The following is a 16,528-nucleotide window of genomic DNA, read 5'->3' as shown; positions in this document are numbered from 1 at the left end:
TTAGATCTCTAACATACATTATTGGCTATTCAATTCCAGTATTTCTTATATGGCGCTGTTTTATACTATTACAGCCCAAGTTATATGTAGGAAGAGGCATGCATGAGGACATGTTCTCACTTCTCAAGTAAGATATTACGATATATGCTATTTCCTATTGTCACTCTACTGGGTAAAATTATTTTTGTATTTATAATTCTATTGTCTTAACAGATATACTCTATTCTGGATTCTGTTACTCATCAGCAAGCTTTCATTCAGTTACTATGTTGAGGTGATTACATCACTCGTCTTTTTTGATTGATATGTTTCTCAACAAACACACTGTACAGTATACAATAGAATTATATGTCGCTATCTAGGTGAATATTCCTATTTAATAGAGATAGCTTCCAATGAAATTATTTAGCTACCTTTTGCTGTACTGATACGTCCTACATTGCATGGGTATGGGTACAGGAAGTGGACCAGGAAAATTTGCCAAAGGTAGGGTATAGAGACATGGCGATATATATGCATGTCATGTATATTTTGATGTATTAAATTAATAATTTACCTAAGATCAATATTAATTTTTTCATTTGCTTAAGATTAATATATGAGAAATAGATGTGAAATATAGAATATACATCCAAGAAGTGTATGAGGAGTGTTTTAAGTTAAAAAAACATGTATTGTATAATTGAGTATAAGCTCAAATAAACATATGCAATCAAGAAGTGTCCAAGAGGTTTAGGTATTGGTGCTAGTACGTGTCCAGTACATGTACGACTTCCTAATAAAAGTACTCAGGTAACATAGAAGACATCCAAAGCTCGAAACTGTAGATTGATACCCATCATTTATTTCATTTAGACCAACAGCGGAATGGATGACAGGTCAGAACCATTTTTAATCGAATTACCTGACCTTATTATTGGGATTGTGTTTTTGATTCTTTCTTTAACTTCATGAGAGTTAGATAGGATTAGAGGTCTATCATGATTAGGAGATTGGATCTCATCATGCTAAATAGTTTGTATCCTATTATACGTAGGACGTTAGGCTAGGGATATGGTTTTGATTTGCCTATATATAGTCTTCTATTACTGGAGGAAAACCAATGTGAGAAGAAGGAAAGAGCCGCTATTCTTGTAAAGGTAGCAGAGGGTGTAAACTGGATTTAAAAATAGTGTGTGAAAGGAGAGAGTTTCGCAATCTTTGTCCTTGCAAAAAATTGTAAGGTTGAGAGAGGGTTTCACAGTATTCTTCCATCCAAAAGATTGTGAGAAGAGAGCTTTGGAGAAAACATGAGAGATTAATTATGTATGTGAGGTTGAGAGATTGAAAGACGAGAGTTGAGTGATATCTCTTGTAGTTGTCCCTAATACATACTGGATTTTCTCGTATTGTGCCCATTGAAGTAAGCCGAATTTGGTCGAACCACGTTAAAGCTTGGTGTTCATTTTATTGATTGTGAGTGTTTTCTATCTTGTGATTGTGGTTAGTTTCCGGGTTGCGGAGATCATAGTAGGGAGGACTAAAATCCCCAACACTTACTTACACCAAATGTTTATCGCCAATAGGCTACTCCAGCACTGTCCAGAATCCTACTGGACTTGTTAAATTCTTCAGTACGTGGGCTAGCAATTGGCGGAGCCAGTCATTCTTTAATTTTGCTATTGCCATTTACATAATACCGAACATTCTGGCTGCCTTGCTGTTTATGGTTCCACCACTTCGGAGGACCCTGGAGCGTTCTAATAATCGTTTAATCACTCTTCTGATGTGGTGGTCACAGGTAATGATCTTTTTTTATTTAGATCTCTAACATACATTATTGGCTATTCAATTCCAGTATTTCTTATATGGCGCTGTTTTATACTATTACAGCCCAAGTTATATGTAGGAAGAGGCATGCATGAGGACATGTTCTCACTTCTCAAGTAAGATATTACGATATATGCTATTTCCTATTGTCACTCTACTGGGTAAAATTATTTTTGTATTTATAATTCTATTGTCTTAACAGATATACTCTATTCTGGATTCTGTTACTCATCAGCAAGCTTTCATTCAGTTACTATGTTGAGGTGATTACATCACTCGTCTTTTTTGATTGATATGTTTCTCAACAAACACACTGTACAGTATACAATAGAATTATATGTCGCTATCTAGGTGAATATTCCTATTTAATAGAGATAGCTTCCAATGAAATTATTTAGCTACCTTTTGCTGTACTGATACGTCCTACATTGCATGGGTATGGGTACAGGAAGTGGACCAGGAAAATTTGCCAAAGGTAGGGTATAGAGACATGGCGATATATATGCATGTCATGTATATTTTGATGTATTAAATTAATAATTTACCTAAGATCAATATTAATTTTTTCATTTGCTTAAGATTAATATATGAGAAATAGATGTGAAATATAGAATATACATCCAAGAAGTGTATGAGGAGTGTTTTAAGTTAAAAAAACATGTATTGTATAATTGAGTATAAGCTCAAATAAACATATGCAATCAAGAAGTGTCCAAGAGGTTTAGGTATTGGTGCTAGTACGTGTCCAGTACATGTACGACTTCCTAATAAAAGTACTCAGGTAACATAGAAGACATCCAAAGCTCGAAACTGTAGATTGATACCCATCATTTATTTCATTTAGACCAACAGCGGAATGGATGACAGGTCAGAACCATTTTTAATCGAATTACCTGACCTTATTATTGGGATTGTGTTTTTGATTCTTTCTTTAACTTCATGAGAGTTAGATAGGATTAGAGGTCTATCATGATTAGGAGATTGGATCTCATCATGCTAAATAGTTTGTATCCTATTATACGTAGGACGTTAGGCTAGGGATATGGTTTTGATTTGCCTATATATAGTCTTCTATTACTGGAGGAAAACCAATGTGAGAAGAAGGAAAGAGCCGCTATTCTTGTAAAGGTAGCAGAGGGTGTAAACTGGATTTAAAAATAGTGTGTGAAAGGAGAGAGTTTCGCAATCTTTGTCCTTGCAAAAAATTGTAAGGTTGAGAGAGGGTTTCACAGTATTCTTCCATCCAAAAGATTGTGAGAAGAGAGCTTTGGAGAAAACATGAGAGATTAATTATGTATGTGAGGTTGAGAGATTGAAAGACGAGAGTTGAGTGATATCTCTTGTAGTTGTCCCTAATACATACTGGATTTTCTCGTATTGTGCCCATTGAAGTAAGCCGAATTTGGTCGAACCACGTTAAAGCTTGGTGTTCATTTTATTGATTGTGAGTGTTTTCTATCTTGTGATTGTGGTTAGTTTCCGGGTTGCGGAGATCATAGTAGGGAGGACTAAAATCCCCAACACTTACTTACACCAAATGTTTATCCACTACTAGGTAATAGAGATACCTTTGAGTGAAGTGGCTTAGCTATTCTATTCTGGCTGTACTCGTCCTTTGAAACTTGAAGTGCTCACACGTCATACATTTCAATGTTGGTCACACAAGTTGGACGAATAATATGTGAAAACCTTTCTTAGTTAATTTATATGACATAATAAAAAAGACCTTTGCTGCTGGGCCTGACTCGATGGATTGTTAGAAGCCCAGGTTCAAGTATTGAAGTTGTCTTCAACAAGAAAATGCATTTAATATCTTCTTTCCTTTATTTTAGATATCATCTTACTAGATTTTGAATATTTGATTTCAAGGTAAAGAATTTCCTTTATCTCTGGCGATTAATCTTGTTAAATTAACAAATAAGGTATCTTCTAGCAGTTATCTTTACAGCTAATTTGACCCATGGACGGGGCACATGAAGCCTAAGACATGCCTATTAACTTTTCTTTTTCCTCTGCTGAAGTGTAACCTATATGTATCGACATTAGTTGTGGAACTGCAAATACAGCTATAGCAAGCATTTTGTTTGCTATTCATATGGTCAAACACAGGATTGCTCTTTGTCTCAGAATTTTCTGCTTCCCAACCCAAAGTTTTGAGACCAACCTTGTATTTGTGATTCTTAAATTAAGTCTAACCATTATACCAAAACTCCGAGGATTATAGTTTTATATTAATTCTAACAATGATAACTTAGTAGAAGCCAGCTACAGAAACTGATGAACTACAAACCTATCTTAAAAACATCTTTAGCTATGTGTCTATGTACTCCACATCTTGATGTCTGGGGTATGATGTCATAAGTGTGTGTGTGTGTGTGTATATATATATATATTGGGGACTGATTGGGAATTGGAATGAGTGGATGGAAATATGAAAACTTACTACAAAGCACAAAATTTGTACTTGGTACCAAGCATACCCATTTCTCTCTCTCTCTCTCTCGTTCTCTCTCTCTCTCTCTATATATATATATATAGAGAGAGAGAGAGAGTAAATATATTCATGCATGCATCCATACATGTATGTATTTACACTAGATTTATGTATAATTTGATTCTAAATTTATATAAAAGCTTACATATCACAACTTATACCCATGAGCAATTTATTAGTGCTTTGGTTAGAACAAGGAGAACTACGACATAAGTTGGAGTCCTAGAGATGATACATTGGCTTCTTTTACAAACTCTACCTTGATATTCGTGGTAGGATTTTGATGCTTCTTGTAGACTCTATGGAAACCAAAGGTTTTGTATAGTGTAGGATCTATGTATCTTTATTCTTCAAATATAGAAGCACAATGGCATACTACAGTGTAGCATAAATGTGGAAGATAATATACATGTTTTGAGCTAATATGAAAAATTTACTGCACTTCTATACGTTTGACAGTCATTAGACTTCCTCAGTGGGCATTATGTTTTCACTATCAACTGAAGACCTGAGTAGATCGTCAGAAGTTCGTCTCAATAATTGATCTGGTTTAGTCATGAGATATAGTACTATCAATCTTGGGCTTGAAATATGCGCATATAGTTTTGATGTTATTGTTTCCCTTTACAAACTTTCTCAAGGTCTATAACATTTTCCTTTCATAGCATTTAATACGGTAGCCTTGCATAAACATTGTTCTTATTGTTTGTGAACATGACTTCATCTTTTTCTGCTAATAGATATACCCTTTAGTTGAACCAACAAAGGTGATCATGACCGCTGGAATTGGGTCATACGAATGGCACGAATTCTTCCCTTACTGTAATGTTTTAACTCTTATATCAAGTTTGACTTCTGTTTTCAACTTTTAATGGACAGTGACTCAACTTCTAAAATAATGCAGTGAAACATAATATGGGTGTAGTTATAACAATATGGGCGCCAATTGTTCTGGTAAATGTTTCTGAAAGATTAACATTATTGCTGTTCTGCCTTTCTATTTTTTCATTTAGATGTTGTTATAACTTCTTTAAAAAAAACAGGTGTATTTCATGGATGCACAGATATGGTATGCCATTTTCTCCACTATCTTTGGAGGCATTCAGGGTGCTTTTAGCCACCTGGGTGAGGTGAGATTATTTCTGTCTATTCCACCTATAATGGCTCTTACAACTTTCTAAAGACCTTGTCCCTTTAACATTTCACTCATCACACTTTTCTAGAATTGATTTATAATGATGGTTCTGGCTCATTAATTTCACCCCGCTTGTTACAGATACGGACTCTCGGAATGTTAAGGTCCAGATTTGAGTCAGTGCCTTCTGCTTTTAGTGAACGCCTTGTACCACCACCCTTGAAGGCAGAATCCAGTAGAAATGAGGTTGCTTTTGTGATGTTCAAAATGCTAATCTAAGTTCACATTTTCTAAATTTCTATAAGGGTAGCGCTTTTGGTTGTAAAATTATATTATTTTATATCACTGAAAGCTCTTCCTAATAATTGTGAAGTACATGAATTCATTTTCTCTAATACACTCATTTTATTTACATCAAATAAGCAGGAAGAGGTGGAAAGAAGGAACATAGCCAAGTTTTCACATGTGTGGAATGGATTCATCAATTCTTTACGACAGGAAGACCTGATAAGCAACAAGTTGAGATTGTTTAATTCTTACTTAACTGAAATAGATGCTAACTTCTAGTATTCTTTGAATGCTCATTGTCTTCTTTATGTGGGCCAGTGAGAAAGATCTGTTACTGGTGCCATATTCTTCAGGTGTATCTGTTGTGCAGTGGCCTCCATTTCTTCTCGCCAGTAAGGTATGAACTGTATAAACGTTAGCTCTTCCTGCATACCATCATGCTTCTCTGCACTGATAGTTCTTTTCATAATAATGTTATGTCATAACTCAATAGATACCCATAGCGCTTGACATGGCTAAAGATTTCAAGAAGGGTGATGCAGAACTATTTAAGAAGATCAAGAATGACAGATACATGTCAGCTGCAGTCACTGAATGTTATGAAACATTGAGAGACATACTTTATAGTCTTTTGGTTGATGAAGCGGACAGACAGTAAGGATATGTCATATGTTGACACTATGTTGTAACCTTGTCCTTGAAGAGGCTCACTGTTACTTGCAGAATGGACAGTTTATTCGTGATTTAAGTATTAACATTGTGTTGTTACATTGATTCCCTTTTTCAGCGTTATTAGGCAGATATGTCATACAGTAGATACGAGCATCCAGCAGCGCAAGTTTCTTAGTAATTTCAAGACTAGTGAATTGCCCCAGCTCAGTAGTAAATTGGAGAGACTACTAACTCTTTTGGTAACTTATTTCTCAGATCGCTTTTTGTTCTGCAGACCTGCTGAAATAGAATGCTTTTGTCACTCTTTAAGATAATCTTATACTCTTGCAGAAAGGTGATCATGAAGATCTTAATTCCTCTAGGACACAAATCATCAATGTATTACAAGATATAATGGAGATCATTCAACAGGATGTGATGACTAGTGGGCATGGGTGAGATATTTCTAAATTCTCCTTCAACCATTCTGTTATGTCATTTGCACTAATTTCTATGCTTTGTTTTTATAGCACATTGGACAAAGCTCAAGCAGACACATACGAGCATGCAAACAAGCATGACAAAACCAAACTCAAATTTGCAAACATAAACCTTGATCTCATGGGAAACAAGTCCTGGATGGAGAAGGTTTATTTATTTATTTACTTTTTGTTCCTTTGTTTCATTTTCCCGCTTGCCATTGCTAACTTTTTTTTTTGAAAAACCTTGTGTAGGTGGTTCGGCTTCATTTGCTCCTGACGGTCAAGGAATCTGCAATAAATGTACCGACGAATTTGGATGCTCGGCGCCGCATTACTTTCTTTGCGAATTCCCTGTTTATGAGAATGCCAACTGCTCCAAAAGTTCGTCAGATGCTTCCTTTCAGGTATGAATTTGAACACTTTTGGTTTCATTTTTACTGAAAAGTTAATAATTGTACTGTCTCTCTGATGTGCTTTCCAGTCATGAAACTTAACTAAGAAATAATCGTTATCAATTTCAATAAACTAAAAATTGGATATTAGCATGAAGTATACACATGCATGTGCACACATACACACACTCACACATAATGATTTAGTTGCTTTGTGTGTAGTTCAAAGGCATTGACCATTAATGGACCTATTTTCACAGTGGCGATTAAATCATTAAGTCTTACTAGTTGAAAACTCAAAAGAGTATATTGTTGATTGAAAGGAACTCCATTTTTAATAAGAGGTTTATTATCTTCTGAGGTGCAATATTGAGTACTTTGCTAATGACATGTTTGGTGGGAAGCGGAGAAAGACCATAATGGATATTTATCTTAATTTGATATTCCTAGATGAAAATGGATTTGAATAGATGGTCAATTGCTTGGTAATGTGATATAGAACGCATAACGAGCAAATTCATAAAGAAGTTGGACCTTCTCAAGTCAAATGAGAATACAGATGAATTATTGACTTGCTAGCAAGGAAATAACCATATCTCCTAATGCGGAAGGCGGATTTAACATATTGTATATAAAATTACCTATTCCATGAGGTGAAGCCATCCAAATTGATAAATTTCTAAAATCACATCAATATCACCAGATTTTGATAGAAATCCGAAGATATAAACTTTTATTTATTTTTAGTAATAACTAATAAAGTTGGAGTCAATATTAGATTAACAAATTTAAATTTGATTAATTATTTGTCTCCTCTATTATAAGGAGTCTTTTTAGGGTAGGATTTGGTGCTTTCTATTTTTTTATAATTCTAATTTTTTTATTAGTAGTCTATTTTATTTTTCTATGTAAGAGGAGACATGTAATCTTAGAATTAATATAAGTTTTCATCAATGAGATTCTTCTTTATTATATTCTCTTCGTGGATTTGAAGTTCTTAGTGGGTTTGAAGATCATTCTTTGTGGATTCAAAGAGCACCTCTTGGTAGATTCCGAGGCTTATTACTTCCGCGCCGTGTTAATTTGTATCAGAGCCTTGTTTTTCCGATCCATTGACAGGCGACGAAGCCCCTATTACCCAAACTCGGATAAAGAGTTGTGTGGACGGACTTGCATTGACAGTGGAGCATTTGAATGAAGGACGAGTTCGAATGAAAGATGAGTTCGAGATCGTGTTGCTGGTCACCACAGACGTGACCAGACTCTGTATGAAGAATTCAATAGCAACATCGATGAGTATGAAGCCCTGCGCCGAAGTCATGGTCGTAGAGACTACTGAAGATGAGATATCTATGATACTAAAAACTAAAATCATGGTTGTAGAGGCTACTCAAGGTGGGGTATCTATGATATTATAAACATGATGGTTGATTTATCATCTTTCAATGGGAAACTCGATATAGATAATTTTTTTGATTGGATTGATAAGCGGGAGAGATTTTTCGAGTATTTAAGAATTACAGAAAATCAGAAGGTTAAACGAGTATCCTACCGACTTAAAGGGTGAAATAGCTTTTTAGTGGCACTCATTGTGCGAGGAACACTCTCATCAGCAGAAGTAAATTTTTTTGATCATGGGTGAAGATGAAAGAATTGTTGAAAGCTCATTTTATTCCTACATATTAGTATGTGTTCAATCTACTCCCGAGTTCACACTTTAATGATGATCATGGAAGGATTGAGCAATCTCAATCTATCTCTAAGCAAGACCTTGAAGTTGTAAATGACATTGAAGAAGAAACAAAGATAGAAGAACCATCTCAAATGAACAATGTCTTCCGCAAAAGATTCACTATGATATAGAAGATTTGTGATGTTGTCATTGACAGTGGCAGTAACAAGAATCTTGTCTCTCAGCAAATGGTGGATATGTTAGGTTTGAAGTCAGTAAAACACCCACTTCTCTACAAGATCGGCTTGATTCGCAAGGGCGATGAGATGCAGGTCGATGAGATGCTGGACGGTGAGATGTGTCGGGTACCTTTTTCCATCAGCCGCAACTATATTGACGAGGTGTTGTGTGATGTGGTTGAGATGAATCCTTATCATATGCTTTTAGGTAGGTCATGACAGTTTAATGTTGGTGCTACCTAGAGGAGAAGAGACCATGCTTATATTTTCAAGAAAGATGGACGTCAAATTGTACTCATACCTCTTGCAGAAAAGGAATCATTCAAGATAGAGACTATTAAGAAGATAAAACTTTTGGTGGTAGATAACGGGGCTTTTACAGAAGACTTGAAGCAATCTGAAGAAGTTTATGCCTTGGTTGTATCTTGAGAAGAACTTGTCCTTAGTAAAATTCCTCCTGAGGTGCAAACCCTCGTTGCAACTGAGGTCATTGATATGATGGTGATTTGTCAGTGAATATGGACACAATACATGAAATTTCTGAAGCTATTGTGAATGATGTAACACCGGCTAATGTTATTCTGATAGAGGAGAATGGTAAAGAAGAAGAGGCGATTGATTATATATGTAACTTGCTTAATGGAGACCCTAGAACAAAGGAGAGAGAGTATGAGGAAAACTTTTGAAACAAAACGTGTCAATGATTTTAACAAGATTGAAAGAAAAACTCATGCATAAGAATATGAAAAGCAACGAGGAAAAGATTTGAGGGAGCTTTTCCATTTATTTATAAATCCACATGCCGTCAGCCATATAAACATGATGTTGGAAAGATTTATATACAAGTTCGATTCAGAAGAAGTCGTAGATGAGGAAACAAAAGAACAATGGGAAAATAGTAAATGTTAAGTACAAGGCGGATGCTAATTGATGCAAGAGAAGAAAAGTGTTTATTGATAAAACTATTATTCAAGCAAATATAAGCTCGGGTCGAGCTGCTTTCAAGAAGAGGACTGATGTAAAACATATAACGAGCAAATTCATGGAGAAGTGGGACCTTCACGAGTCAAATACAGATGCGAATGAATTATTGACTTGCCAGGAAAGAAATAACCATATCTCTTAATTCGGAAGGCGGATTATGACATGTTATATATGAAAATTGCTTATCTCAACGAGTTGAAGCCAATCCAGATTGATAGATTTCTAAAATCACATTAGTATCACCAGATTTTGATAAAAAATCGAAAATATCAGCTTTTATTTTTTCTTTAGTAATAAAGTTGAAGTTTATTTAGATTAGAAAATAAATTTAATTTTGATTCATGATTTATCTCCTCTATTATAGGGAGTCTTTTTAGAATAGGGTTTGATGCTTTCTATTTTTTTTGTAATTCCAGTCTTATTAGGAATCCATTTTATTTTTTAATTTAAGAGGAGACATGAAATATTAGAATTAATATAAATTTTCATCAACAAAAATCTTCTTTATTATATTCTCTCTGTGGATTCAAAGAGCACCACTTGGTGGATTTGGAGATTTTTTTTACTCTTTTCACCGCGTTATAGTGGAAAGTCATAGTGGCAATACAATAATGGTGGAATCTAATGATGGCCACTAGTTTCAAGTGGAGCGGCGAGAGCTCTAGCGGGTGGGAACAAAACCAAAGGCAGAACAAATAGATTGCATATTCAACGAAGGTGAGATTTGTATTTTTTTTGGACTGGAAGAATTGTTGCTTTTGGTTAGCTTACTCCAAAGATGGTTAGGATTGTGCAGTGGACTCTTTGTTATGATGTGTCACTATGGTTTTTTCCGATGGATTCGAAGATGTGGTAAAGTACAAGGCTGACATAGGGTCCTATAAAGATTAGTTTTTGACAGAAAGTAAAAATCCAGACTAAAATGGAGGTAGAAAGACTTCATTTATGGTGCATGCAAGTTACGTGTTGCATGGATTCAACATCAAGGACAAATAGACTCAAATTGCATAAAGGGAGTAAAGTTCTCATGGTAGTTCCTAGGAAGACTGGGCACAAAGAAAGGCTTCAAAGTATTACTTCTTTAAGGACGAATCAAGGTTCTTGATGTCTGAAAAATCGCTTGTGCTTATGTTTGGAAATATTGAGAACAAAGCAAATTGATGTTTGATGTATGAAAAGCCTCCTCTATAGGATTTTGTTACCGCTGATGTTTGAATTATTTAATGATCAACAGCCTAAATTTAAGGTCATGAAGATCCTTTAAAGGGATATATGTATGTATGTATAGATGCATGCATGTAGTGGTGTATCATGTATTTATGCATATAGGTATGGTATGTGCATATGCGTGTGTGCGTATGTACGCATGTACTAGGTATGCAACATGGTTACATGGGTTTTAGGCGAGGTTGGATGCAGATCATGACCCGATGAAATGAAAGGAGAGAGAAGGATGGGTCGGAAGTACTATGTATACCTTTTTTATCAAGGCATGAAAGGTGGCTAGCATGAAGCGGCCGAAGTTTCTCATTAATGGAAGAGTATCGTTGTTATAAGGATTTAAATATGATGAGGTGAATTCTCAATGTTAAGACTTGTATTGAGAAAATAGAGTTAGGCTGCGTTGATTGTCCGTTGTACTCCATGTTATTTTAGTAGTGAAATCTGTCTCAAGCTCCGCATATGGACGGCTTGAGTTTGGCTAAACAACAAATATAATCATGCTTGTATTTTCTTCCACGTTATACTAGAATTTTGTGTATGCTTGACCTTCCATGTAAGGCTTAGGGTTTTTGCTTCCGTTTTGTTCTCATAATCCCAACCACTATCACAACAAAATTAGTAGGATAAGATTAAATTTTGCAATATTATGAGAAGAAAGAAGGTTATATAATTAATGTTGATTGCTAGGGAGTACTTATGTCACGCCCCGAGTCCATGTTCGGGCCCACGAGTCAGTTGGCGCGATGTAAGCTGTGGGATCCACTGAGTGTCACGTTGTTTAGCTCAAACCATTGCCAAAATCGACTAGCCGACGCTACACTTGAGTCTTTAATTTAACTATTTAAACACTCAAATTCTCTTATAACCCACCAATGTGAGGCTATCTTTGGGTCTCACAATCACTTCACCTTACGTATGTGACATTCTCATCGCAACATAACAATTGGCATATCCTAGTATTACCGCCAGACGACGTGGATTTTAGAGGTGGCTCCCACCGTGCTCACGCAGTGTAGCACTTAGCCCCCATAAAGCATATAGCTCTACACTTTCGGTTGGCAAACTGCTTTAATATCATTTTTTCACGTTCTGGACCCGTGAGCCCATTGGTATGATGTAAGCCATGAGGCCTACTGAGTGTAGCTTGTTGTTTGGCTTAAACCACTGTTAAAATCAACTAGCTGATGCACACTTGAGTCTTTAGCTTGGCTACTTAAACACTCAAATTCTCTTACAACCCACCAATGTGGGACTGCTTTGGGGTCTCACAAACTAAGGGTGGTATTTTGTTATTCTAGGTTAGATCATACATTATGAAGTTCACTAGAGGAGGGGTGTAAGTTTGTGCTTTGAACGGTCATACTATGGATTTACTCTTTTTGAAATTCATTTCTTCTTACATTTATTCCCTATTAATTGCATAGTATCATCATTCTTTTTGGCTTTGTGTGGAAATGGATATCTACAAAACTAATTTACATTTGCTTTTTCTGTCTTCTAATTATGGTTCTCTTTTTGTTTCTGGACCATAGTGTTCTGACTCCATATTATAAAGAAGAAGTGCTTTATTCCGAAGAAGAACTTAACAAAGAAAACGAGGACGGTATAACAATTTTGTTTTATCTACAGAAAATATATCCAGGTGATATTCTTGAGGTCTTAACCTCTTGTCCGCACAAGAGTTTTATCATTTCACAAAGTGTAAACTGCATTACATGTTTCTTTCCCATCCTTTAGATGAGTGGAGAAACTTCATGGAACGTGTAAGTCGTCCAAAGGACGAAACCTCAGAGAAGGAAATGATGGATTCAGTCCGCCAATGGGTATCATACAGAGGACAGACGCTTTCCAGAACAGGTAGTAATTATTCTATGTGAACTGTAATTTTCTCTATAAGGATCCATTCCCTGTTATTCACGTTTGGATTCCATTGTTTGCTAGTGAGAGGAATGATGTACTACAGACAGGCCCTTGAGCTGCAATGCTTTCTAGACATGGCAGAGGATCATGGTTAGTTATTTACCGATTGGCTACTCCCACTATGTGTCTTTTCTTTGTTACTATCAGCTACTACCTTTTTGCAAACTATGTGGCACCCTATAAAGCCGTGAGTTTGTTTTCTTTTTTTACATTACTTTACAGCTATCTTAGGTGGCTCCAGAACAATATCTCCAGACAAGAATTATCACGACCAAGTGGCTTATGCTCAACGTTCAGAAGCTATTGCAGATATGAAGTTTACCTATGTGGTTTCATGTCAGATCTATGGAATGCAGAAAAAATCCAGTGTTGCCCATGACAAGAGTTGTTACCAAAATATACTTAACTTGATGTTGCTGTAAGCTACTCACCACTAACAAGAAATTGTGTTGTTTATCTGAAAACCATGCTAATTCATACTTAGCTGTGCTATGTAGGTATCCTTCACTACGTGTTGCCTACATCGATGAGAGGGAAGAGAAAGTGAATGAAAAACCTGAGAAAGCTTATTACTCTGTGCTTGTTAAAGGTGGTGATAAGTTGGATGAGGTACTTATTATTTGGCATTAGTTTTGCATTCAGGACAGTATACTATTAATGCATGTTCATGTATGTGTGCTTTCACCTGCACCTTTGAATCTTGGTCTGAGCATCATTCATTGTATTGTATTTTGGGCGGCCCTAATTTGCTATAATATCTATGAGCGTATTGGAATGTCATGATAACACTCTATGCTCTCTCAGAAAGATCACAGGTTACAACTATTACGTGGATATTTATTAACCAATGGTCAGTTGCTTTTGTACTATACATGCTCCTCTCAAGTAAAAATTCATTTATAAACCAACGCTCTCCTGCTTTTGTGCTATACATGGTCCTCATACATGAGTGAACTATTTGATTCTTTGAACTATAGTGTTTGAGCTATTCTTTTGGATTATGCTAATAGGCTTCCACTCACTAGCTACATATTACATTGCTCGTAGGAAATTTATCGTATTAAGCTCCCTGGAAAACCCACGGATATTGGTGAAGGGAAGCCTGAAAATCAAAATCATGCCATAATTTTCACCAGGGGGGAAGCACTACAGACTATTGACATGAATCAGGTACAATTCATCCTCAGTTGATGGAATGGAAAAAAGATGTACTCAAAAGCATTATATTATTTTTGTAGGATAATTACCTTGAAGAAGCATTCAAAATTAGAAATGTTTTGGGGGAGTTCATAAAGTCTCGTCATCGCCCGCCTACAATATTGGGTCTTCGGGAGCATATTTTCACTGGAAGGTTCTTTTTAGTTTTGCTTTAAGAAAAAGTAGTACTTTCCTTAATGTTGATGGCTATAGTATTCTCTTGATGACTAATTTAAAAAACTCAATGTATTTTCATCACCTGGTATAACTCTCTTTTTTTCTCATACTCACTCTCTTTTTCTTTTCGCCACTTCAGTGTTTCTTCTCTTGCATGGTTCATGTCCAACCAAGAAACCAGTTTTGTGACTATTGGCCAGCGAATTTTAGCAGATCCTCTCAAGTAAGCGATCATTTCTTTCAGATGTAGTTTTATTTTAGTTCTTCTTCTCACTAATGTTTATGAACTTTCTGCTATATATGATTGTTGTCATGTGAAGAGCCAGATCCTTATGCGTGCATGAGTGCATGTGGCCTTCTATTCTAGACGAAGAGGATGTTGTATTTGTTAAATCTGTTATATCTCTTTTTGTGACATGCAAAGATAAAGAACCACAGACAAAGACACATACGCACGCGCACATATACACACACACGCACGCGCACATGCACCCCATACCATGCCATGCCATACGCACACATATACACACGTGCGCGCGCACACACGCACCCCACACCATGTCATGCCACACGCACAAAAAGCGCGCACACAATCAAACTAAAAGTGCTGCAATTTTGGTCAGCAGATTAGAAGCATGAGCAAGTTGTCCTGTTTGGACTAGAGGTAAGTAGACACTAGGGCCATAGAAAAAATTAACCTGTTCAAACTTCAAATAAGAACTTTTTTGTTTTACTGGGGTTAAAGATGCATGTTATTCATGTATGAGAATTATCCATAGACTGCTCAGAACCCAGAAGGGTTCTTGTCATAATCAAATATATGTCTATTTAGTTGAATAAGTCCTAATTTATGAATCATTTCATGTTTTGTTGTAATAGGAAGTAAGTCGGACATCATTGGTCCATTATGAAATTTTTTGGTCATTTTTGGAAACAGAACTGCGTAGAGGCAGTTAAAATGTTAATTTTTGCTTAAGTGCTGAAAGGGGCATAATAATAATAATAATAATAATAATAATAATAATAAATAGATTCTGCTCTATCAATTGGCTATCATCAACGCATCACTGATTATGTTCTTGAGGAGAACTTGGTTCTTCCTGAAGAGAATCCTTCACCACCATTTCCTTTCTGCTGCTGTATACTTGGGCTTCGCTGGCTCCATATATGGCAATTAATGGATTTCAATATACTCTGAAGCTCAATTTCTGTTAAATCTCTCCTAGTAGAGCACTGTCATTTTTGTCCCTTGGTTCTAATAATTCCTTCAGTTATTTCCTACTTTGCCAGCCTTGAGTTCATTGGTACAGTGATATGGTCATAATTTTGAGCCTTTTCACATTAAAAACTGCTTCGAGTTGCTCTTGGTTAATATCATATCTTCGTAGGCTTAATTAAATGGTATGATTTGCTGCACCAGCATTCTAGCATGTGCAAATTCCTGGCAAAAATAGCCACCAATGTGCATGCTTAAACCTGAAGGCTAGTCCTACTTTGAAAAATGGATGAGCGTATCATGAATGGTTAACACTGCTTTATCTCCATCAGCCATTGATGGCGTCACTTTCATCTCAGTACTTTCTGATTGCCAGTCCAACCTCCAGTGGGAGCGTTCTTTCAGATCTCAAATTAAATTGATAACCAGTATGGTCTTTCTCAGCTTCCACTAATTTGGAGTAACTTGGATAAATTACAGGGACAAGTAGCAGTTTCAATGATTTTGGGGACTAACTTAAAAATATGAAAGATTTAAGAACCCAAAGTTATATTCTGAATATTTTATTTCATTCATCTATTGGTTTAAAATGAATGATTGTCTAACATAGGTGTTGGACAAAAGGGACCATTTGATGCGTGGTTAGAA

The 16,528-nt window shown here is 36.0% G+C and overlaps 1 protein-coding gene across 1 annotated transcript in view; it reads left to right on the top strand.

The window, feature by feature from the left end:
* LOC109842398 (callose synthase 7-like) overlaps positions 1 to 16,528 on the top strand; it is a 34,611-nt gene that overhangs the window by 10,130 nt on the left and 7,953 nt on the right. The window contains exons 17-39 of the mRNA XM_020411278.1: positions 214 to 274; positions 1,514 to 1,780; positions 1,873 to 1,925; positions 2,012 to 2,072; positions 5,044 to 5,125; positions 5,208 to 5,257; positions 5,347 to 5,433; positions 5,580 to 5,684; positions 5,865 to 5,956; positions 6,045 to 6,123; positions 6,220 to 6,380; positions 6,514 to 6,637; positions 6,729 to 6,832; positions 6,908 to 7,025; positions 7,112 to 7,263; positions 12,903 to 13,012; positions 13,108 to 13,227; positions 13,312 to 13,380; positions 13,513 to 13,708; positions 13,788 to 13,899; positions 14,338 to 14,460; positions 14,529 to 14,641; positions 14,804 to 14,887. Of these exons, the coding sequence (XP_020266867.1) occupies positions 214 to 274; positions 1,514 to 1,780; positions 1,873 to 1,925; positions 2,012 to 2,072; positions 5,044 to 5,125; positions 5,208 to 5,257; positions 5,347 to 5,433; positions 5,580 to 5,684; positions 5,865 to 5,956; positions 6,045 to 6,123; positions 6,220 to 6,380; positions 6,514 to 6,637; positions 6,729 to 6,832; positions 6,908 to 7,025; positions 7,112 to 7,263; positions 12,903 to 13,012; positions 13,108 to 13,227; positions 13,312 to 13,380; positions 13,513 to 13,708; positions 13,788 to 13,899; positions 14,338 to 14,460; positions 14,529 to 14,641; positions 14,804 to 14,887 (2,523 nt within the window). The remainder of the gene's footprint in view (positions 1 to 213; positions 275 to 1,513; positions 1,781 to 1,872; positions 1,926 to 2,011; positions 2,073 to 5,043; positions 5,126 to 5,207; positions 5,258 to 5,346; positions 5,434 to 5,579; positions 5,685 to 5,864; positions 5,957 to 6,044; positions 6,124 to 6,219; positions 6,381 to 6,513; positions 6,638 to 6,728; positions 6,833 to 6,907; positions 7,026 to 7,111; positions 7,264 to 12,902; positions 13,013 to 13,107; positions 13,228 to 13,311; positions 13,381 to 13,512; positions 13,709 to 13,787; positions 13,900 to 14,337; positions 14,461 to 14,528; positions 14,642 to 14,803; positions 14,888 to 16,528) is intronic.

Source organism: Asparagus officinalis, chromosome 5 (genome assembly GCF_001876935.1).
Source record: "Asparagus officinalis chromosome 5, Aspof.V1, whole genome shotgun sequence".
NCBI lineage: Eukaryota > Viridiplantae > Streptophyta > Magnoliopsida > Asparagales > Asparagaceae > Asparagus > Asparagus officinalis.
Note: the sequence above shows the minus strand (reverse complement) of the source record. Positions and strands in the feature narration are given on the sequence as shown.